The sequence below is a fragment of the Cyclopterus lumpus genome, chromosome 16 (genome assembly GCF_009769545.1).
Source record: "Cyclopterus lumpus isolate fCycLum1 chromosome 16, fCycLum1.pri, whole genome shotgun sequence".
Lineage (NCBI taxonomy): Eukaryota > Metazoa > Chordata > Actinopteri > Perciformes > Cyclopteridae > Cyclopterus > Cyclopterus lumpus.
In genome coordinates, this window is record NC_046981.1 from 7,475,990 (window position 1) to 7,500,260 (window position 24,271).

General features: G+C 46.0%; 1 protein-coding gene across 13 annotated transcripts in view; it reads right to left on the reverse strand.

Annotated features, from left to right (window-relative positions):
* Nucleotides 1-3,783: 3,783 nt before the first annotated feature.
* Nucleotides 3,784-24,271, reverse strand: part of LOC117745736 (transcription factor HIVEP3) — a 37,652-nt gene continuing 17,164 nt past the window's right edge. For 2 of the 13 annotated variants that reach the window (XM_034554251.1, XM_034554262.1), the window contains exons 2-9: nt 13,521-15,879; nt 12,996-13,282; nt 10,779-12,812; nt 10,425-10,570; nt 7,017-7,192; nt 6,799-6,900; nt 5,501-6,150; nt 3,784-5,320 (exon numbers count right to left, since the gene is read on the reverse strand). In XM_034554251.1, coding sequence (XP_034410142.1) covers nt 4,670-5,320; nt 5,501-6,150; nt 6,799-6,900; nt 7,017-7,192; nt 10,425-10,570; nt 10,779-12,812; nt 12,996-13,282; nt 13,521-15,525 — 6,051 coding nt within the window. In that variant the 5' untranslated portion in view covers nt 15,526-15,879 and the 3' untranslated portion in view covers nt 3,784-4,669. The other 11 variants (XM_034554254.1, XM_034554256.1, XM_034554257.1 and 8 more) reach the window with 11 other exon arrangements.

Here is a 24,271-nt window from a genome sequence, read left to right on the forward strand (position 1 = left end):
TAGCAGATGAAGCGCTCCAGTGAGACTATTATCCATAGACATACAGCTGCCGTTTGTCTGCAGGTGTCTGAGCTCGGCCTCTCTTATGCCTCTACACTCCCTCACATGCTGTCACGACAAAAGCTCCACCCGTGCAGCCGCGTGCCATGAAACCACAGTATACGACCCCAGGGTGTTTGAACCTGTGACACATTCAAGGAATATCCAATTCTTTGTAGCCTGTCTGTATGCCACCTGCTGAGCGACACGCATGTCTGCAGTTTGCCTTTGAATGAAGAATCATCTCTTTGCTCTTGCGATACATGAGGTTTGAGGGGGAGGACAAGAGGCTGCTGAAGGGCTGGTTACCTAATATGCGTGAGTAGAGAGATGGATCCTGATATGAATATGCTCTAAAAAGGGATTGAGGACCGAGGCATTGCATCCCAAAATAAATTTGAATAAAATATTCTCATTTCTTTTTTTTTTTTACATAATTTGTTTAGTTACATACAGTAACATCATTTGGACTCAATATTTCCATAATAACTAGATTAAATAATCAACTTAAAAACAATTTCCCTCTGCTTTATGGAGCTACATAGTGGGCTTCAGCTCATCGTTTAGCTGTTCGCCCCACACGTTACGGTTTCCATAATATTAGATTTGCATTTATCAGATGACCAGTAACACAACTACAAATGAATGACAATATTGCTCAATAACTGCTGGTTGTGACAATAACATACAACTGTATTGATCAATAGGAAGAGTGCAATAAACAACTGTTTGCTAACAAATTTGCCATATTAACTTAAATGTCGATATTCTTTTCTGCTGCCCCCAAGTGGCCAAAAAAAAAAGAAAAATCTGTATTTTTTTATTTGTGATTTTCCAGAATTGCATTTGACTGAATTGATGCCTCCATGTTGGCTGATGAAGGCTCACGCACAGATAAGCATGCTGCTATGACCTGCCGACCTCCCTCCTCCGAATCATGTCCCACCCACATGGTGCAAAGTGTGCAGGTCAGCCATGCCAGAGTCATGCACATAGCCAAATGGCAGCATTCACTCATGTGAATACAGGTAAAGCATGTTCATAATAGTGGCTTCCGTCATTTCCCAAAAGATGACAGATTAAAATGATCAATTAACACAGTCGGTATTTTCGTTTAGTATTAAACAGGACGATAAATACACTGTTTTTCTAATCATTTGTCATAAACCTTTCTATGGATAGTGTTTACAAAGAGGGGCTTATAATCCATGAAACCTGACACCTGAACATATAGACCACAGACGAGAGCAGACTGTACTTTTCCTCTGTGCAGAAGAAGAGTTGGGTATTATCGAGTCAATCAGGATGTTCTATCATCTAATAGATCATCTGCAAGACTTTCAGTGTATCAGGGGACATTTTCCAAGCCCGTAAATATTTGTGGAATGTGTGACACGGGGCATCACAACAGCAACACATTCTTGCACCAGAGGTTATAAGTGCAGTTCCCCTCAGGAGCACAGATGTGCCCCTCTCCACAGGCATCACATCTCATCAGGCTATTCAGTCGAAAAACAATGGAGCGCAACCACCGATGTGTTTATCAACTTCCGTCCTAAAAGCAGGTGTTTTTTTTCTTCTTCTTCCATGCCTCCTCAGTTCACTCCATAAAACATGTTTTCTATGGAAAGTCAAATCACAGCAGCAATCCCCTTTTTTGGCTTCTCGTCAACACCCGCTTGGCTGTGCCCGAGTCAGCTTTACGCAATCCACGTCTCGCTGCGCTGCTAAACATTGTTGTGCCAAGCATCAGGGAAAGTGAATGGAAAACACTGCAGGGATGGGAGGAGTGATACATTTCTGTGAATATTGTTTCGTATTCTTAGAGCTGCATGTGCCACAACGGAGTCCTTTAAATATGTGGTATAACACAGAATAATAGAGGGTTTACGCTTTGTAGGATCAACATCATTCTTTGGAATTGATAACGGTTTGTCTCCATACAATAAAGATAGGCTTTCTGGGAACAGACGTTTGCACATTTGACCCACACAGCCAAACCGATGTGTTGTTACACCTGGTTTCGAGTTGATAAGGTAAATTACTTTGGAAAGGTGTGCGTACAACCCCTTGACCCCAATCAGAACTAAAACCTAATGACATCAGTATTTATACTGACACATTTAACAGCACCTCCCTTTTCTAACATATCAGCTGCATGAAAGAGACACATTGTGATAAACACTGGAGTGTAGAGCGTCTCGTAAGGACATCTAGTGGTGCTACTGCAAGCTTACAGCTGCCTCACTGCTCCCACAGGAGAACACCTAACACCTAAATAGATGACAATGGTCATAAAAGAAGATACTTCCTAAAGGGCACAAAGGGTTAGCGAGTATGAAAAAAAAGAAGAAAAGGGACAACAAAAGAAAGAATGTGAATCATAACAGTCCCTAAATCTCATTCTGACTGAACAGCAGTGAGATTTTGGACCATCATCAAAACACCAAACTGGGTAATATCTTTTGGAAGAATGCTGTTCAAGATAAAGCTATTTTAACATGCTGTGGTGCAGGCAGACTTGACCTCAAACGCCCAACAATTACACAGCAAGGAACGTTCCGTTTTCTTCAGAAACGGTCAAAACCAGGTCACTCAGGGTACCACATCCAGAAAGGGGCAGCTAGAATATCCAAGGTCAAAGTAACAGGCAGTTCAGATAACATTGGCTCAGACATGCTGGAGAGCTTTTGCGGGAATACACAAGACAACCTGGCAGGAACCGAGCCTAAGTGGACTGGTATGAATACTGACGGACCAATGAGAAAATGAGTCGCAGGTGAGGACGTGAACGGAGAAGACCAGGTGAGGAAATGAGTTGATTGCATGACCTGAGAAAGTCTGAATTGTGACAAACGAAGAGATGGAATTGGTGTCCGATATTCTCATGGGCGGATTACGAGATGAAGGGGCCCCTGAGCAGGACACATATACTTTATGGATATTTAGGCTCTTTTTGTCATTGCTTTGTATCTCTTTGTGTCTCAAAGCATCAGTTTTGATCTCTTTGTAGTTGTTTTATGTCTCTTTGTTTGAGTCTCCTCCTGTTTGGTACGTGTCAGGGGGGCCCTGATGCTCTGAGCACCTGGGCCTGTATCCGGTAGGCCCTTCTTTCAGTAATCCATCCATGGCTACTCTGGCAACTGGTGGTGGCCCAATGCCTCAGCTGTACTCATCCATCGATAGTTGCATCTTTGTTCACACATTCTTCAAGTTATCTCGCCACAGAGATTTGGCATGGAAGTAATATCTTAAAGAAAAATGTGCAAATGCAAAACAGCATTTTCGAAGATCGATTTAACGCCACTTGCTTCTGAGAGGAATGGAAAAAGACATACTCACTTTCCTGAAGGGAGAACAGACATTTGAGAAATCAATACATTTTGTCGCATGCAGGTGCTGCAAAGTACAACCTAACATATCACAAACTACCACCAAAGTAGAAGTCAAGACCACACAACTCATGTTTAAGTGCCACAAACAACCACATGCTGCACCACAAAATGATACCAAAGGTTCTACCTCACATTACAAGTACCACACTTACATTATTATCTTTTGTGACAGCATCTCGTGTTGTTCCTCTGATCCAGGTAAACATTGATCTTTTGTGGACAACCAGTCAAATGGGTTCAATATCTTAGAACGGTTCATCCTAAACCTAAATAATCACGGTGCAACTCTATCCGAGCGAGTACGACACTGTACACATGGGAATGGAAGAAAAGCACAATCTCAAGGGAATCTGGTGCATTTTTTATTTCTGAAATGACTAGAAATCTTGCTGTGTGTGAAATCTGCAGGGCACTTAATCCTCTGGTACCAGCCAAACGCAATCGCTCATCGTTGCCACCAATTCAAGTCACATGAACATCATGATAAAGACACACAGATGTAAAAATAAAAATAAAAATTAAACAATGATCATTGTCATCAAATAACAATAAATACGGCGCATTCTTCCCTGTACAGAGATGTATTCTATTTTAAGATATTTTGTAATAAAATATATAACTTCAGTGCATTTTCCTTTGACACGCTTCAGCTGCTTTGCAACTCTCCGTTACCCTGGCATTAAAGCGATGGCCTTTGGAACAGAAACAATCAAATCTACACAAAGAAGCAGATATAAAATTTCACAGCCTTCTCTTTTTATATCTCTACTGTACATCTTAACACAAACCTGGACAGAAAAGGCACAAGTAACTACAATTAGAGTAATACTGGACAAAACTTTGGACAAATACAAAATTTAATTATTTTTGATTTAAGATTTTGGTCATTTACAAATGTATTCATATTTATTTTACACATATTTAAACAGGCATTATGATTACCAGTATCAATAGAGATTATATATACATATATATGTATATATATATATATATATATGTATGTATGTATGTATGTATACATACATACATACATACAGACACACACAAAGATAGACATTATTTCACAAAGAAAAAAGTGCATTTTTATAACAAACCTGAATATTGCCAAAGAACAAACATTTAAGTTAACAATAGTATTGAAAACTGTATAAAAATGAAGCAATAAAAAAAACAAGACTAGTGTAGCAACCAATAAAGCAAAATGGGATGCATTATGCATCAAGGTGTAGACACCTTTAAGTGCTCTGGTCTGTTCTGTCTCCTTTAGCTCCTCCCTCCACCAGATCACCACCCGACGGTGGCTTATCCTCTTCCGGCCGCTGTCCAATGACATCCGAGGCTACGGGGTCTGCTAGTCTGAGAGTTGCTCTAGAACTGTCTCTAAAGCAGTGTTTGGTGGTCTCAGTAGCAGGCCTGCGGGGGTGGGCGGAGCCATGTGAGCTGCCATATTGCTTTGAGTCCGTGGTCTCCAACTCCTGTTTGGAACATATTAGTGCTGTGCTGAGAACACACTGCCCTGACTGGCTGGTTCCTGCTGTCTGGTCCTCTGACCAGTGGTCTCCAGGAGTCCTAAGCCCTTGAGTTCTGGGGGTCCCGCCCCAGTATGATTCAAATCTGGACAGTGATGGCCCTTCCATGGGGGGAGACGTTGGGGACGAGGGGGTGGTAGGGTGGGACCTCCGACTGGCCTGTACCATCTGGATCCCTCCGATGGGAATCATCAGATAGGGGAGCTTGGCTTGTTGGGAGTGCATGGGAAGATGGCTGAAGATGTTGTCTGCTGTTTGGTAGCCCGGATAATCCTCACAAATAGAAAGACGGAAAGCAGGTGGAAACAATCTGGCTTCTGGCAATATTGGCCCCTCTGCTGCTGTACCCCTTTTCCCCTGTAGAGGGAGCAAATACTTTGTCATTACATTTTCTTTGACTTGCTCTGTGAGTACACAGGGTACCGTACACAGAGAACTTCCTGGGAAGAAAGTGCAGAGGAAATACGTTGTGGTTGTTCTTGCTCACTATACATTTTCTATGCACATATTTGTGCAGACTAATAAAAAAAGACTCACCGGTTTGACATGAATACCCCTTGTACCAGGGCTCTCCCATGGCAGGTATCCAGGGGTCCTGTGCGGTAACCAGAGTGGCGAGGGAGGGGTCCGAGCCTGCGATGAGCGGTAGCAGCTGGGCAAAATGGTACAAAGAGGAGAGAGGGGTCTGATGGGAGATGGTCCTCTCTCAGGGGAGGGTGAGACATGTCGGCTGGACGAGGACAGCTCTGTCCTGGGGGAGAAGCTGCGGATGGGTGAGGCCAGCTCCAGACGGGGGGAGAGGCTGCGACTGGGGGAACAGCTCTCACTGCTGGGGGAGAAGGCCCTCGGCGAGGCCTTCCATCCCCGCCTGGAGAACAGCGCTCTCCGGCTGCCTGGAGATGCGGCTCGTCTGCTGAGCCAAACCCCCCTCGGGGAGAGCTCTAGTCCTGGGCTGGGGCCCGGGGGCTCAGGGTCCGGGGTGCCCTGCTGAGAGCGCCTACTGCAGCTAGAATGCCCTCCTGTTGACGGGTGGGTGTCCGACGAACAGGATGACGGATCGTCATGGGATGCAAACTCCTCTTCCTCATCATCATCGTCACCGTTATCATCGTCCTCAGAATCCTCCGCGTCAGAAAGCTGATGTTCCTCCTGGTCCTCTGAGCCACACACGCGTTCCTCACTTCCTGCTGATTGTGCAGAAATAATCCCATACACATCCTTTTAATGAGATCCCTTTACATCCATGTTGTACACAAATCCTCACACTAAATAACACAAAAATAACATATTAACACAACAATTTTCCAGGAACAAGGACAAAGGAAGGGCAGTGTACTGTATATTTACCCATCAAATTCATGTAATAAATAGACAAAGGATGGAAATAATTTAATTGAATCTGAACATCCTTGGGAATAGAAAGATGCTTTAAATGGCGCATCCTTGGCTGTGATGAGGGTAGACTGTCAGCAAGGGGTGGGGTAGTAGAGGAGGGTTAGGAAGGAGATCATGAGGTGGCTGGCTTTGAGGCAGACATAAGTGTTGGAATGCGTGTTGTCATACGCCAGCAACCCATCCTTGCGAACAAGGTACACTTGCCAGAGAGCAGCAACCACATCAGGAGACTGTAGAATAGTCTTCATTCATGTATCTCGTCTGCTTTTTCATATTTCTTATGCAAGGCCAAAGGGAGCAGAATAGATGGTGTTGCATAAACTGTCAGTGCTGAGCATCTACGATTCTTCAGGAGGCATAAGTTAATCCGGCTGTGTGCCAATATTTCTTTACGGCGGATAGTAAATATGTGAGACCCTTCCCCATCCCCTCTTAAGTACCTGTTTCCTCGCTCTCTGGCTCATCCAGTGATGACTCAGATACTCCCATTGCCTGGCATTTTTTCCCATGAGCCTTTGACTTCATGTGTTTGGTAAGGTTCCCTAGGAAGGAAGAAGAAAAGCAATTTTAAAATTGCCCACGACTAACACAAGGGCAACAGAGACACAATACAGTAGAATGCTATAATACAGAGGAAAGGAGTAAACGGTCTCCTTACCTTTGGTTTTGAAGGCAAAGTTGCAGTGTTTGCAAATGTACGGACGGACGTCGGTGTGCGTTTGGATGTGCTTCTTCAGCATGCTAGGCTTCTTGCAGCGGATGCCACACTCTCCACATATGTACTTGCCCCGGCCGCGACCTCTCACATAAACATAATCCTCATTGGACCTATACCTAAGAAATAAACAGAAAGAGATGCGGTCATCACAAAAGTCCCAAATTGTGGTTACTTTCATATACACTATATACAGAACACTAATTTCACTGCGTGGTAGAATTTAGGAGCTGAATGCACAAATGACGAGCTTGTTCATTGACCACCTCTCGTGAAATGTATATCTAATTAAATGGAATTGCATTTAAAGTTGCATTAATCGGTGTTTGATCACTTGAGGGCAACGGAACAAGCTGCAAGCACAGCATGAACATATTTTCACCTTATTAAGTTGTTATGGTGAGCAAACATTTACACATCCAGCAGTTATGGAGCAGCATTAAGATTCATTTGGAGTCTTGCTTCTGGCCAAATGGAAGTCTAACTTTGCTTTTCTACTGGTTGGAGCTTGTAGCATACAGTGGTATTATAGAGCGTTTCCCCTGAAAACACATGCAATGCCGAGTAGAGCTGAGGCAAACACATTTGACTTATTGTTCTTAGACAAATATTGATTATTGCAGCTTTAATAATAATGACACATGTGGATGTGGAGAACCATACATGCACACACACAAGGGGAACTGGGAAACAGGGCTTTCTTTATGGAGGCGGGTTGGGGAAGCCCCTCTAAAACCCCAGCAGCACTGATTCCCTTCGCCGATCCCTCCACAACACCCTGGGCACACAGAGAATACCAACTACTCTGCTGCGGCCGCGTGGCCATGCCAACAACAGCAGCAAAAAAGAGGGAAGGAAAGCCTGCCCATGGCCAACAACCTGAAATAGACACTATATATATATATATCTCATCTCATTTAGGTCTTGTCTATAAAAACATTGTTTATACGCAGTTTTGATGTTTACCAAAGAAGCTACTTGTGGACACAGTGGACAATTGAATGAATTGTCCCCTATAAAAAAAGTCTCTATCTACTATGAATTGTAAACTTCCCATGTGTGTTTACTGTGTTTAATGACAGGATATGCGCCACATCTACAAGAACCACAAGAACGACCGTTAAAATAATCTTAACAGTAGTAAATGGACCTTTTTGTAGTCTTTCCGACCACTCAAATGCGACATCATTCACACCCATTCACACACTGATGGGAGGGGCTAAGGTTCCACCTGCACATATGGAGTAACTAACATTCATACTCATTCACACACCGTAGGCACAGCTACGGGGATCGAACCGCCGATCCTCTGATTGAAGGACGACCCCGTTTACCACTGAGCCACAGTGGCATTTCGTTGTATTCATTCAGGATCCGGCTACTGTTTACTGGCATGCATTTCTCGCCATTGCTAAAAATATCCACCCGCAAGGCAGAACATGCACTTCCCACATCGAGCATTAAATACGCGGCACGTCTCTCGCTAAACTCAAGCGACAATCTGCGGCTGCTTGTGCTGTATCTTTATGGCAGACTGGAGGAAAGAATATCGCTTTCAACCGGAGTGTGATTGACTGGTAAGGCCGCTGAATCTCAAAGCAGCGACAACCGAATAAAAGTGAAAGGCTGTATATACTGCAGGCACTATTGGCATATCTAATCCTTTTTACACATAGTGTAAACTCTGCTCACAGGGATGGATATGCCCATTTCACCACTGTAGTTAAAGTGTCATGACAAATCTGCAATGTTAACCACTTACACCATGCAAATTAATCAGCATTCTGTGTTAATAGAATCCAGAGAGACAGTTCAGCTAGTGCCCAATAAAAGGGATTAAAGCTGATACTCTTAATTGCTAAGACGTGTTGTTGAGGTGCCGAGATTCAATATCTGTTTCTTTAGCTGTGTGACACTAAAACTCTAGAGACCCTCGCCTCCTTGTTTTTTGTAAAGGGATCTCTGAAAAGGGAGCCGAACATAAACAAAGATGCACATTGCATATTCATCGCTTGTTCTCCAGGATAAACTGAGTGGCACAGTCATGATTTCAAAGGGTTGGAAAAAAAAGGAGAGATTGGGATAATGAGTCCGAACAGAGTCCGGGTACAACATATTTTGCTATGTTTAGAGGGATGGGCTGTGCTTATTTGCATGCACAGAGTAAACATAGCAAGTATTAAGAGGTGCAGGTACCGAGAGAGGACAGAGAGGACTTTGGAAGGGAATGAAGAGAGAATAATACATAGGGAAGTAAAAGTGGAAGAGCTGGCAGGGTGACACTGGCAGCATGAACAGAAGGAGGGGGCTTGTTGTGATGGAAACAGAAGACGCGAAGAAGGGGGAAAGCTGCAGGCTGTTAACGGATGGAAATGAACGTGTCTAATGTGTGGTTGCAAATGATACAGACTGGTAATTAGTGCCTTATCTACTGTTAAGCAGACTACTCCTTTACAATCAATCTGTGTGCACATTAACACAAAACACAGGCCTTAAACGTGCAAGTGTTGTGCATGCATACACACACATCCTAAAAAAATCTCCGACCTAATATCTCTCAAAACATGTCTGTTGCCATCAAAAGGAAAACAGTGTGCTCTGCAATGTTGTTAATTGGGAACATTTTACCTCGGTCCACTACTCTGTACTATCCTTCTACTGCTCTCCCTTTTACTTGTGTCTATTTATAGAAATAGACACAAGTAACAGATCTAGAGAAACTTAGATCTCTTACTGTAACGCAGTAAACCTTTGAAAGAAGAGAGGCTGCACCGGAGGGGGGGGGGGGGAGAGAAATCACTCATTCCTCACATTTATGGACAGCACAAATATGTGAACGCGGTCAAGAGTAGAAATGCGAAAAGGTTGAACAAACACATGCACGCATTGCACACACACATGACAATCACATATGATACTGATTACTTGCAGATTGCTTCATACTTTTCCTCTGTTTCTTCCAAGTAACTTATGCAACCATGAAATAACAGGTATTTATGAGTCTCGCAAAGTGAAGTTGGAGACCACCTTTTCCCAATTACCTAACACACACACACACACACACACACACACACACACACACACACACACACACACATCTCCAAAATAACATTTCTAAAACACAGACTTCCATGGCAGCAGTAAGAAGGAAAAAGCTTGGCTGCAGGTATAAATTAAGTCCCCGCGGGTTCCACTACCTCCCATCTGTTACTGTAATTCTCTCTGCACTCGTCTCAGCATAGTCGCTCTTCTGCTGTTACCAGGCGTCGGTTTGTCACAGAAGAACAGGTCACTTGTGTAATGAGGCCCTGCGATTTTGCATTTCAACAGTCGCGCTCTTGAAGTCCTTACCCGCCTTCAAAGATGCGAACGCGAGAGGGCTCACTCTGTTTGGAGGTGGAGGGGTCTTCCTCTTCTCTCATCTCTTTATTCCCCTCCTTGTCGTGTTGTTGATGAGCCTTTACTTTAGTGAGGGTGCTGGCTGGGGTGACATGTACCTACACTCAAGACACACATAGAAAAATTCAAAACAACTTAAAATAAAATGTTGGAAGTAAAATGTAAAGTAAAAGAACAAGTTTGCACTCTCATAAATCGTGGAGCAGCCCTTTAAGCACATTCATGCAGTATGTAAATCCAACAGATTAAAAAGAGGACATAACTGTTTTCTACAGATGTGTAAGTGTTTATTGTGATTATGTTTACCTCTGACACCCGTGGGGTCCCGCTACTGGCAGGGGCCAATTTGCTTTTGGACGGGGTCGGGGCCGTTGCCATGGTGTACGTTTCTGAGCTGTGTTTCTGTTTGGAGCACAGCAGAGACAACGCCACCTTAGTGGTGAGGCCCGGCAAGTTGGGGTTGTGAGCACTGACACTCCAGGTAGAATAAACAGAGCTGCGGGGGTCCCTCAGGGCAGACGGGTTGGGTTTGACGTAGTTCAGGTAGCACCAGTTAACTGAGGCGGAGGTGTGGAGGCTGGGGTATGAAGGGGCGGCTGGTCTTTCAGCCCTCTCTTCCACAACTGCCACCTCCTCCTTATTTTTACTTGTCTTTTCCGTGGACTCCTCCTCCTCCTCCTCCTCCTTTTCCTTCTCCTTCCTGTTATGTTTCCTTGGTACTTGATCATGCTCCCCCTCCACTTTCCCAGTTGCCAGCTCTACCCTCTCTGGCTGTTTCTTCTCACTCTCTTCCAGTTTTCTCCCAGTGGCTCTAATTTCTTCTTCCTGTCTTACCTTCTGTTTGACATCCTTCTCTTCAGCCTCATCTTCCCCCCCTTCCTCCTCCTCTTTTACCCTTTTCTGGTGACGCTGGGCCTCTGTGCTGAGTTCCAGACTAGCTGCAGGAGAAAGCATGCGTTTACTCCCTCCAGCCCCGAGTGGACCGTATCCCTCCCCAGATCCTGAGGCCAGCTCCGTGGGCTGAGAAAGGGGGAAAAAGCTCTTGATGTCTGGGGAGGGGACCTTCAGGTAGGACCTTTGCAACTTGTCCCGCTCCACCTGGCCCATAATGACCATGGCTGTGCAAGAAATAGGTTCCTGTGAGCAGGTGGAGGCCAGGATTTGGGACAAGGTGGTATACATGGCATTGGCATAGGTGGGTATATGGGTCTGGGCGCGCACTGGCACCACAAGGGACACCACTGGTGTAAGCTGAGCCAGGCATGTGGCGATGACCGGCCGTGAGTGGTGGTAAGAGATTCTTACAAGGGATTGATGTGTAAGAGCAGAAGACATGGAGGAGATGCAGAGGCTGCTCTCCGTAGTGGGAGGGGGAGGAACTTGTGCAGTTAGTCTTGAAGAAAAAGGCAAGTACAGAGCCTGACTAGCTGTAGTCCTGGAAGACAACTGGAGAGGAACTATAGCAGGAAGCTGATGGAATGGTATACCTAACCGGTCTGCCATGTGGATCTGCCCCGGGTCTGTCTGTATAGGTGGAGGGGCTGTCTGTGAATGTAAGAAGGTTCTTTGGATGATTTGGGTGGACAGTACTACAGAGATGGCTGTTGTGACGGGGAGCAGCTGGGATAATGGTACTGGCGGAAATGCTTGCTGCAAAGGGAGCACATCCTGAGAGGGTGGGAAGATCTGAGGCTGTAACAGCTGCAAGGCTTTCCCTGTGGCTTCCAGGCTGAACCGGGAGCTTGCCTCTGTTGAGTAGATAGGAGGATGGATGAAGCGGGAAGGCCCAGGTTTTGGACTCTCTGGTCTGGACAGCTGACTCGTGCTGGGCCCCTCCTCCTGCTCAGGTTCCCCTAAGTTAGCATGCTTCACAAGGAGACACTTTCTCCTTTCTTTCCAGGAGGATGCTGATTGCTGGGGGGACAGAGACCCGTAGTCAAATGACTTACTTCTGGTCTCTGTGACCTGCTCTGTTTGTTGGGGGCTGGCTGTGGTCTGCTCGGAGGCTGAGCGCCTCATCTCCTTGTGGCTTTGGTGGTGTTGGTAGGAAGCAGATGGCACCATCAACATCTGGGAGCTTTGGCTACTGGAGGCCCGGATGGCAGTCTCTGATCTGGTTGTGTCCTCGAAAGAAGCAGAAAGGCTTGAAGCGTGGGCGATGTTGCTCTCTTGACTGGGACTGTGGGGCAGAGACACAGACTCAAAGCTAGACTCCCCAGAGGACTGCGCTGCTTCTGCCAGGCGGAGTCTCTTCTTCTTTGGTGGCAGCTTCTCTGCAGGGAGCTGGGCCAGAGTCTGGCTACGCTGAGGCCATTGGAACTCCTCCACTCTCTCTGCCTCCTATGACAGAAAAATAGTTAGGTTGACTGCTCACATTGCAAAAAAAAAGTTAAAAAAACATGTTTAAATCAATGCATGTTTATACAAATATTTGAGGGAAGGGAAATTAAATAAATAAGCAATCAAAGTGTGTAAAATAAACAAAAACATATAGGCTAAATGCTACTTTGAATAATCATATACCTTGAATGAGGATGCGGTTGCTGGCGGCGAGACAGATGTCATGTCAGCATCAGGCTCCACAGTAACAAGGATCTCTGGCACTTGGATGTTGGGTTGGCGGATGAGGCGAGATGTAGAGGGTGATGGTTTTGGCTCGAGTTGTTGTGTTTGCTGACTTTTTCTGAGTTCTGTTTCCTGACTCTCCATGGATATACTCTCCTGCTTCTCAAAAGAGCTTGTGTGTTGGATGACAGACACACCCTTCCTGTCCTGCTGCTGCTGTTGTGGCTCAGTCTGTAAAGAAACACCTAATAACAAACAAAATAAAGAAGCCAATATTATATTATACAAGTATGCTGCTTTTGAATGGTGATTTATAATTGGGTTTTTTTGCTTTACATTAATGATGCAGTTATTCATGTTATTTATATATTTTCCTATTCAGGTTTCTCAGATTTTAAAAAATAAAAAAGGAAAGAAATATATTTCTCACACAGAATGATGTTGATAAACTTGATCTGCCGCTGCAGTGATACATAAACAAACCTGAGAGGGTGTGGCTGTGTTCTGGTCTTCTAGACACAGGAATGAGGTCTGCAGAGCTCTCTGACATGGCGACAGATCCAGGACTGGGAGGATCCTCCTCCAGACTTTCCTCTTTTCTCCTTTTTCTCACAGCCATTGCCATCGCTCTGAACTTATAGTGCATCATCATCTGTGGGCGATCCTCTCTCCATGTTTTACTTGCATCCCGGCTTTCTTTTTCCAGGGTTTGCTGTCCCGGACATATGCCTCTGTGGGCCTCGTAGCCTTCACTGTGCTGGAAGTGGGCGCCGCATGCTTCACATTCGAACAGGCTCGGACTCTTTTGCTGTTTTTGTTGTTGTTGTGGCTGCCTGGCTTGTTCAGCACCACTGGCTGAGGAGGAGGTGGGTCCGGCATCCTCCAGCATTAGCTCGGCTCCCAGTGGAACTTCTATGGCAGGCTGGCGCCGTAGCATACGCTGGGCGTGGCCAACCCTCATCTCTGCTACCACCGCTTGCTGCTCATCAAATGACTGGCAGAGACGGTAATCTCTGGGAGACATGGTGCCAGAAGTGGAGGGCTCTCCTTGGCTGGTGGAGGATGGCATTGAGTGGCTTCGAAGCAGAGGTACTGCTAACAGCTGGGTACATGCTGGATCCGCCTCAGGATTGTGGAGGTGCTTCACACCACTCGGGCCCGGGGCTTCTCCTTTGGGATCGAATGTGTAGGGATCTCTCGGGGAGGTGAATTTTGGAGACTCCATGCTGCTCTTCCTGGACAGAGAGGAGCGTCTGGGCTTCACACTGTCAATCTCACTGGTGTCTACTACTGCTTCATTGATAGTGATGAGCTTGGTAATGTGTTCAATTACTTGGGTTTTGGGTACAGTGAAAGAAATGCTTTTCTCCTCCGTTCCTGCTGATGAGGAAAGTGAAGAATGAGGCTTCTGCTGATGAGGACTGCGCTGCTGCCCTCCCAGCCTTCCATATTTCCCTAGAATAATTTCTGCGTAGGTTTTGGCACTGGCACTGGGAGGGCTAGCTTGGGACAGATCAGTGCTGCCTGACCCGGAGTAGTAGCCAGACTCTGTGCTGCCCTTACTGCCAGGGCCTTGAGAGGAAGATGAGGTGGAGAGGGAGGAAGGAGGGTCATCTGGAGAAGCCATTGGGCCACGTTTCCTTTCACTAAGCCTCAGTGCCAGCCTTTGCTTGACAGCCTGGGAGTTCTCAGGCCTCTGGCTCTCCTCTGAGCCTCCAACCGGCTCCTTACTACCTTTCCTCTGCTGGCCCAACATCTCCTTAGAAGAGGATGTCCTGTGTTGGCCTGTCTCTTCTTCAGACTCAGTGCTTTCTCCCTCTGTGTGTTCCTCAGGGTCTTCTCCAACGCCACTACCCTCTGGTCCACTCAAACTGGGCTCATCACGACTGGATGCCAGGCCCGCTTTAATGCGATGGGCGTGGCTCTTGCGGTGCTTGTACAGGTTGCTCTTGGTCTTGAAAGAAAAGCCACAGGGGGCACAAGGGTAAGGTCTTTCTCCTGTATGGGAGCGAATATGTTTCTGAAGAACGCTTGGCTTGGCACATGGACGGCCACAGTAAGTGCACACATATTTTCCTGGTTTTGGGGGTTTCTTCTCTCCTTTTCTGGGCGAGCTGACCCCTTCTGGGCCCTCTTGGCTAGACTGAGATGGAACCCCATGGCCATGCTCAACCTGGGTGGAGGAAGTAGATGGGAGGGATGTGGTTGATGCGGAAGCTGGAGAGAAGAAGCTGCCTCCTGAGGGACCTGGAGTGTCCGAATGCTGCCATGCTACTGCTTGCTGCTGCTGTAAGCGAAGCAGAAGGTCAGTACGTCTGGGTTGGCGATTTTGCAGGCGACCCAAGGCTCTGTGTACAGGGCGAGGATTCGGAGGGTGCTGGGGCTGCTGAGGTGGACAAGATCCTAGAGAGGATTCAGTTGTCGATTGCTGCTGCTCTTGCCTTCCAGAGCGCTCCCCATCAGCCGGACGGCTGTGCTCAGCCTCCATAGAGTGGGGAGGAGACCTCACAGTCAAACAAGGAGGGGCTCTTGGAGCCTCATGGGGCTAACCGCATGGCAGCCGAGAGGTCAGAGGCAGGGGAACATCGACAGACTGAGTTGTAAATCACAGAAGAGGGCCTTTTTCAGTGTGGGCCAAGAGTTATTCAAGAAGACCAAATGAGGCATCATTAAAAGCTGGCCTGGAGCTGCACGGTTGCAGGTAATCATGGATCATCTCTCTGTACAAAGCAGTTTTGCTCCTGTCCAGCCTCAGCCATTCTAGCAGTTCCAAGGTCTTCTCTGCATCTCTTTTGTTGGTTGTCAAGAGTGTTAATAGTTGGTTGTCAGCTTCTGAATGGGTCTAAAGAATCAAGGAAAAAGACAAGGAAGGCCTGAGTTACACAAGTGGAAACATATTAGAACATGTATTAGATATTTCAAAAGGTTTTCTCAAGTGCTGGAAACAGTATTCCCTACTTTTGCTTTTAAATACAACGTTTTTTTCTTTATAAAAGCAACAAAAGATAATAAAGGTCCCAGTCTACAGAAAAACAACACAGCAAAACCCACAGGACCTGGTCAGGATGACTTAATGTTCTTGACATCCTAAGGGTTTCCAAAAAGCCTGCCATGCAGTCTAAAACAGAGTTACTGTATGTTGATAGAGCAGAAGGCCAAAATCATTAGTGTCCTATTATAAAACTCCCTATTAAATATTGCCCCCAAATATCATACTAAGACAGATGGGGTTATATTTCCTGGAGTCGTGTTGAGTGGGGTCAGTTTTTAAATGAGAACATTAGCAAGGTAATTGCATCATCAACATGTTATTGCTCTCATCTGTCCTGGCTTCAACTCTTAATAAGCAGAACGTGTGCAGTGATTCATGAGAAATGTGAGGTCAAGATGTTTTTTGCTATTGGCACGGTGATCTGAGGACACAACAATATATTATGTACATGTCCGAATATTGTTTAAACACATTTTTTGACTCACTACAAATTGAGCCCAGAGAGCAGGTCACGGTCAACAGCCACATGCCACCAGGGTGCAGTGTTCATGAGGGGCTGCTTGTTATGAAGCCTGCTGTAAAAACTTTTATCAAGATAGAGCTATTGTAATATTTTCCGTTCACACACACACACACACACACACACACACACACACACACACACACACACACACACACACACACACACACACACACACACACACACACACACACACACACACACACACACACACACACACACACACACACACACACACACACACACACACACACACACACACTACTAAAGAGCTGTGTATATGAGGAGCCAATATAGCTGATCATGGAGACTTGCGGGTGTGATGAAATCTTCCCCTTTATCAAGATGTATGTTCTGTAATATTCCCCACTTACTACAAATCCTGCACTCCATCTCAACTCGAGACACAGGATTCTTGTATTGCGGCCAATCAAAACACATTCTGGGAATAGATGGGGCCAATCATAACATGTTCACCGAGCCGCCATGCCCAACAGCTGACAGTCCCAGCACAGACAGATCCAGAGTATCAATCATCGCCTAAACACATTGACACTACTTGCAACTGCAACTGCAACTGCAACTACCCCCCCCCCCCCCCCCCAACGATATTGTCAGACTGAGATCAGCGCTTGCTGAGGGAGGACGCTGTGTGTGTTCACCTCTCAGCTGTAGATCTCTGTGATGGTGTAGGCAGCGTGCACCACCTCTGACAGCAAAGAGCGTACCAGGAGATAATAAAGAATTATATGGATACCTAGCTGAAATGCAGAAACTGGCAGAAATGAGAGGTGAGAGATAGAAAATGTAAAGCTTTTCTATACTATTAGAGATATGGATATGAAGTAGGAGTGAGAAATAGTGCAAGAAGACATGAGAAGAGGTGGGGAAGAGAGAAAAGACTCCAGTGATCCGGTGGCTGAATAAACAGGCCCAGCAGAAGACTGCAGCTCAAGGTGCCAGCCGTGGCAAGGCAGCACTGACAGTTTTTGTTTTAATGAGCCACATTTTTGCTCTCTCCATATGTCTAAAAAAAAAAACACTGCACAGTCAGCCTTCATTACCAGCAGTTTACAGTGATGGGGGTGTGGGGGGGGGAAGAGAATCAGTCTTCCTCCTGGAAACAACTTGACAGATTCTCGCTCCATCTCCACGTTTCCCCACATCTGCTGAGGGCCGATCATCTGTTTAGTGTGCAGATCAACGCTTTGATTACAGAAGACTTTTACCATCAATACACAGCAATTAAGGAAGCACAACAAAACAAATCAACACCAATTATATTTCACTTCTCTGTTTTCATTTGCTTGTCTTCCACATGTTCAGCTGTACAGGACGTCTTTGGTACGCGGCGGCATGTAACTCGAGAGGGACGCATTACTCTCTCGATAAGTTATAGATCAGGTGGGAACGGCGCTTGCAAAAGGTGTGTACCTCACATCGTGACTGAAACAAGTTGTTCCTTTCACACTTGACTTTCAGAGAGATGAATTTGACGACAATAAAATCAGATGAAAGAGAGACGGCAACCAAGTTGGAAGTAAAAAAGTGAATGAGGCTGGACGAGAAGAAGACTGATCTCTGGCGTAGCTGTTGACGCGGCCCTTAAACGAGGCGATTAGAAGGTTTTAAGGTTGGGGAGAGCATTGCTTACATTATTAATGGCAGTCTAGACTGCCAGCTCTGAGCGAGGAAACACAGGCAGGGCCGTGCCAGGAAGAAGAAAAGCCAGAGTTTAGCCTACATTAAGCCAAAACACACACACACACACACACACACACACACACACACACACACACACACACACACACACACACACACACACACACACACACACACACACACACACACACACACACACACACACACACACACACACACACACACACACACACACACACACACACACACACACACACACACACACACACACACACACACACACACACACACACACACACACACACACACACACACACACACACACACACACACACACACACACACACACACACACACACACACACACACACACACACACACACACACACACACACACACACACACACACACACACACACACACACACACACACACACACACACACACACACACACACACACACACACACACACACACACACACACACACACACACACACACACACACACACACACACACACACACACACACACACACACACACACACACACACACAGTGTACAGCGCTCTTCTCCCCGGAGCCGCGAGCACACAGCAGAAGCCCTGGATCTACTCTGACACATCTGACCAGATAATCAGTGGCGGTGCCCTGAGGTGACCCCGTTTCCACTCCTGTTTAATCCTGCTGCCATATGACGAGGGGTTTTCCTTTCTCATCATACTCCACAGAGATGACTTGCCATCAGTGGCGCCTATTACGTGCAACACTTTAATGCACAATGGGCTTCTCGGGTATAAATCAGTTGACAATAATAAGACCTCTGGTAAAACACACAGGTTATGTAAATGTGTCTCACATCATGCTGAGGGTGGGGCAAGGGCGTTCTTCACTCTATTTTTAGTCTGAGGTGCGAGCAGGAAGCCACTGACGCAGCTCTTAAATGGTGTCAGATCAAACCAACAAGCTACTCGGAGCAGTTTGCTAAATAACAAACTGGGAACACATGAACATTTCACCCCCCTTGATGTTCCACCTCCAGTCCGTCATGACCCATTGTATGATACACAGAACAGCCTCACTCTCTAGTTTCTCATGTCTGTGCCTTAATTGTGATTACCAGCTTATCAACAGAGAGAAAGGAATTAATTAGGTGTGTGTGTGTGTGTGTGTGTGTGTGTGTGTGTGTGTGTGTGTGTGTGTGTGCTGCCACACACACAGTCTCTGTCTATCGTCTCCGCTGCGTCTAGTAAGTGCAGCAGTTCTAAAAGTGTAAATCCGATCAAACTAAATTTAGATTGACTCCTGCTCAATAAGTAGCAGCAGCTTTACAGTTAAAACTTCCTTCTCATGCACAGGAGAGTACGGCTGGGCAGTTGGTGTTCATTTCCTCATCAATACCCAGACGCATCCATGCAGCTGGTAAAGACGGATAGAAATATGGGCTAAACGGTAAATTACCTTGTTCCCTGAGAACAGATAAACCCTCTAAGTGCTTTAAAAGAAATCTGCTGTCATTCCACACACACACACACACACACACACACACACACACACACACACACACACACACACACACACACACACACACACACACACACACACACACACACACACACACACACACACACACACACACACACACACACACACACACACACACACACACACACACACACCTCTCTCTCGCCCCATTCTTGGTTACTGGCGGTAGCCTGGTGCAGGTTCCCATGGAAACCAGCCTACTCTGAGCAACGGCAGATGGAGAGGGAGGTGGAGGTCTAAATTTATCTCCCAGCATCCTTTCTGACTACAGACGCACACTGGCAGCAGGAAGTGAGGAGGGGAAATACTTGGCCTCGGCGTGCATTGACAAGCTGGCATGACCCTTGACATCTTATGTCCTTTGAGGGATGACGGGTTGACATCACAGCAGACAAAAACATACAGCTTGAACCACAAGGGTCATAATCTCAATGCAGCGATACAACATTTGATATTGTACAGGAGGCTCTGCAGCATCCCTTAAGTATAATGTAAAGGGAGAGTTAAATCCTCTGCCACCACCACCAAAAACAGAGCAACCCAATCAAACCACAAGTACTATACAGCCTCACACTAACCAATCAGACTACAGGAAGAAACAGTTTGGTTGGATTGTAAATGACTGGAGAAGAAACCAAGAAGAAAGAACCAGACGCCTGGTACAGCAGAAAAACTCAGAAATCTCTCACACTCGCACTCACCCAGGGATATCACTGCTATCGGGAGAAGCCGCTCGCTAAGGAGGACGCCGTCTGAAAAAACACCACATACCAGAGCACTCACTCACTCTCTCTCTCTCTCTCAGCTCTGTGCACCTCTGCGGGTGCAGAGAAGGATTTCAGAGGGCTTTGATAAGACTGGCGGTTCACAACCGTTGCAGTGTTCACTTTGATTAAACACAAGCCAGTGAACTGCAGGTCAATACCGGCCATTAAATCAAACATGAGTGGCGCGGCAGAGCCGGGTAATGCTCACCTCGACGGCAGGAGAAGATTGCACTGAGGGTTTTAATAATACGCCTGGCAGCGGAAAGCCTGCTACTGTGGGTGACATAATCAACTGTGAAAACAAAGTGACCACAACTTTGACTAAATTGCTGGTTGACCGATTTTCCACAACTTTATTTGCGGCCAGGACCTCTTAACGGATGGAAATCATCTTTTCGTAGTCACTTAGTTCATCAATGATATGGTTCCAAATTTGTCTCAAGGGGCTTCCTTAGCCTGGGACCCTTGATTTGGATTATGAACAAATTCCACAACATTTCCAGGAAAAAAAAGGGAGTAACCTCAGGCCAGATCGGACATTTAATAGAAATCTTAAAGACTCTTTCCGACTAAAAATAAATCTGTGAATTTAAATCCTTTCATCAAAACATCCATACAATTCAATACCCTTTGATGTGCTAAATCAACTCATTTATTTAGTCCTTAAACAGAGATTATGGCACTAACAAACTTCAATTCTTTAACTTACAAAATGACCAATGTACCAAATGACAAATTTGAAATAAGAAACAATCAAATGAGCACTCACTTGGAACAGCTGCAACAACTAAGTAACTCATTTACAATAGCTGACAAGAAAAGTAATGATAGGGAGAGAAAGACAGGTTGGGGGCTGAATGGAGAGCGGAAGACCGAGATGGATTTAAATAAGAGAGGAAGACAGAGAGCGAAAGACAGAGAGTGAGGGGAGGGGAGAGCAGAGAGAGAGAGAGAGAGAGACAGAGTTTAGTTTACCTGACAGAGCAGTCTGGTCTTCCCCCTCAGAGACGCTTCACAGGCACTGTGAGACAAGCAGGGAGAGCCAGAGTGAGAGCGGATATGACTGTTTGAGTGGGTGTGTTGCCGAGAGAGAGAGAGAGAGAGAGAGAGAGAGAGAGAGAGAGAGAATCTGGGGGTGAGGCAAAAAGTGAGTGATGAAGAGAGAGGGAGAGGGAGACAGTAAATGAATGTTTCCACTGTACAAATGCGAGTAGAGGCGGAGGAGGAAGATGCGGGTAGCAAGAAGCTAAAAGCGACTCATATTCCCTGAGCACGAGTAACATCTCCGACAAGACACACCATCCTCTCTGAAACCAGTCATGGCATCAACTGTCACGTTTCTCATTGCCACCAAAGTGCACAACAGACCAGGAAAACAAAAGACATGCGCCTCCAGATTCAGGCTCTTAAAGTCGAAGTACATTCTGCGGCTGGTGGCCCTGCCAATAGAAAGGATTACAGACAGGTCTTACATGGGGTTTTCCCTAGCTGTCACGCAGAACCCTGAGGGCGATCCCTTGCAAGTATCCCCTCCTTATCAGCAAAGTTATCTTATCTTGTAATGGTGGGTGAAGAAACCCTCAGCCCACATAAACAGGTCTCATTTATGTAGATCTCCCAGTCTCAGTCACCATGCTGCATCTGCAAATGAATTCCAGAGTGGCATCCATTCAAGCAAGCCCCCGCACTACGCAGAACTCGGGCTTGGCCTATCAGCGACGCGAGAGCGAGCGAGAGAGAGAGAGAGAGAGAGAGAATTGAGAATGAACGGAGGTCCTGCTGTTCCTTAGAGCTTTGCCTCACTGGCAGAGCACAGGAAGTGTGAGTCACACGCTCTAAAATAAACACACTCGCACAGAACGAGCGGATGGCTGGGCTGCTGATCAGAAGGCAGGCGGAGGGGACGTGGATCGTCAGAGGCCGGCGACACGTGGTGGCCTGGTGGGACTCACGGCCCGATGACGGGGCGAGTCGAAAAGGGAAAATACGTTTCTCTCCGTCTCTAATTGATCGATTATATATGCTACACCTATACTCATTTGCACTCTTTTTGTCCTCTTCTCCTGGCTTGTCTTCTTATTCTTTGTCCTCTGCTCTGCGTTTCCTCTCTTATCTTATTTGGTCCCAGTCAATAGGAGTGTTGTTCAGGACTCGGCGATTACCCCTGGCTGACTGCTGTAGGGGACCGTGCTGGCCTGATGCTGGACTACTCTCACAGGCTGCTGGCTTCGCGGGCCGAGGCGCTGTATTGTGTCCGCCCTGAATGTGCTCATTGTCACCCTTTACAGCACACACCTTCTACACTGTACTTCCCTGCGAGGGACCTTTACCCATCCGTCATCCCTTTGTCCTCTGTTCCTCAGACTGAGGGGTTCTGACGGGAAGGTTGGGGGGAGGCAGAGGAACAAAACTGCCACTGTGGCAATGATTGACAGCAAAGCTTCTCTACGCGGACGTAACGATTAGCGAGGCCGGGGACCGGGCTGCAGACACACACACGCAGTCTGGTTAGGAACTAGTGAGAGCTTGGAGCTATTTAGTTGAAGCGACAACACAGAAGATAACAATTTTGAAGATGGGGAAACAAAATGGGAAGTGGAACAATCATAAAAGGTGTGAAAGCATGCCATAATAAATGATGACCACACGCTACCCACTAAAGCAAGTCAGGCTCACATTATGCAAAGCTGTTCTCATTTACAGTAAAAAGAAACAAGGGATCCCCTGTGGTATGGTCACATGAGACAATTGCACATACATGCCACACATCGACCTAACTCATATAATGCAGAGGCAAGCAACACCTAAACTGCACACATCATGCCTTATAAGAAACTTCATGTTGTTTTGGAGCAGCCACAGACTATAATTTAGACCAAATGAGTGGTTTGCGTATTTACAGACAACCATACAGATGACATATTTTTGGACTTTTACCCCATAAACTGCAGACACAGGCAGTAAAACGGGCAAATGTGGGAGTATTCAAAGAGGGTTCTCTCTGTTCCAAAGGCGGATTATTTTAGACTTGTGGTCTTCCAGTAAACTGACCCCCGTCTGTCCATAACACTGTGGTATTATGATAGAAACAAAACCCATTTAAAGAGGGGAGCCCATATAAAAGCCACTGTGGAAAAGTATTGCTCTACCTGTTTGCATAGGCTGAGTCAAACCACTAAATCCAAGTTCACTTGATTCTCACCTTCCACTTGAAAATGTAACAACATAAAACGTAAATAGGCCATGTCTTATTTTACACAGAGTGCCCAAAGCTCGACATAAACCTGGCCACAGGATAGACCATGACTGGATGCACCAGCAAATAGTGTAAAGAAACTAGTGAGTGCTATTAAGCAGACAAGTGAGCAACTAATGTTTTCAACACAGGTGCCAATATGAGTCATTTTCAATTTGTCCAACACTGTGGTTGATTGTTTTTTGATATTTGGATTAGGTATTCAAATATACATATGTGCATCCATGTTCACAGAAACAAGCACCCAGTCAGATATAATACAGCTAGTGGTCTGTAGACAGGCAACCGACCGGCCTGCTAATGGAGTCGAGCATGCTAGTCTTTTGTTGAAGCCAATCAATATGTATCCTCAGCAGATGTGATATCTGATCCTGTGAAACTCTGAAAGACTGACTGACCACCCTCTGTTTTTTAACTCAGCGTCGCTCTTTTTTTATCTGGAGGTTTCTCCTCGGTCTCTCTTTTCTCGGCTTATCTCCATTTCCATGAGACAC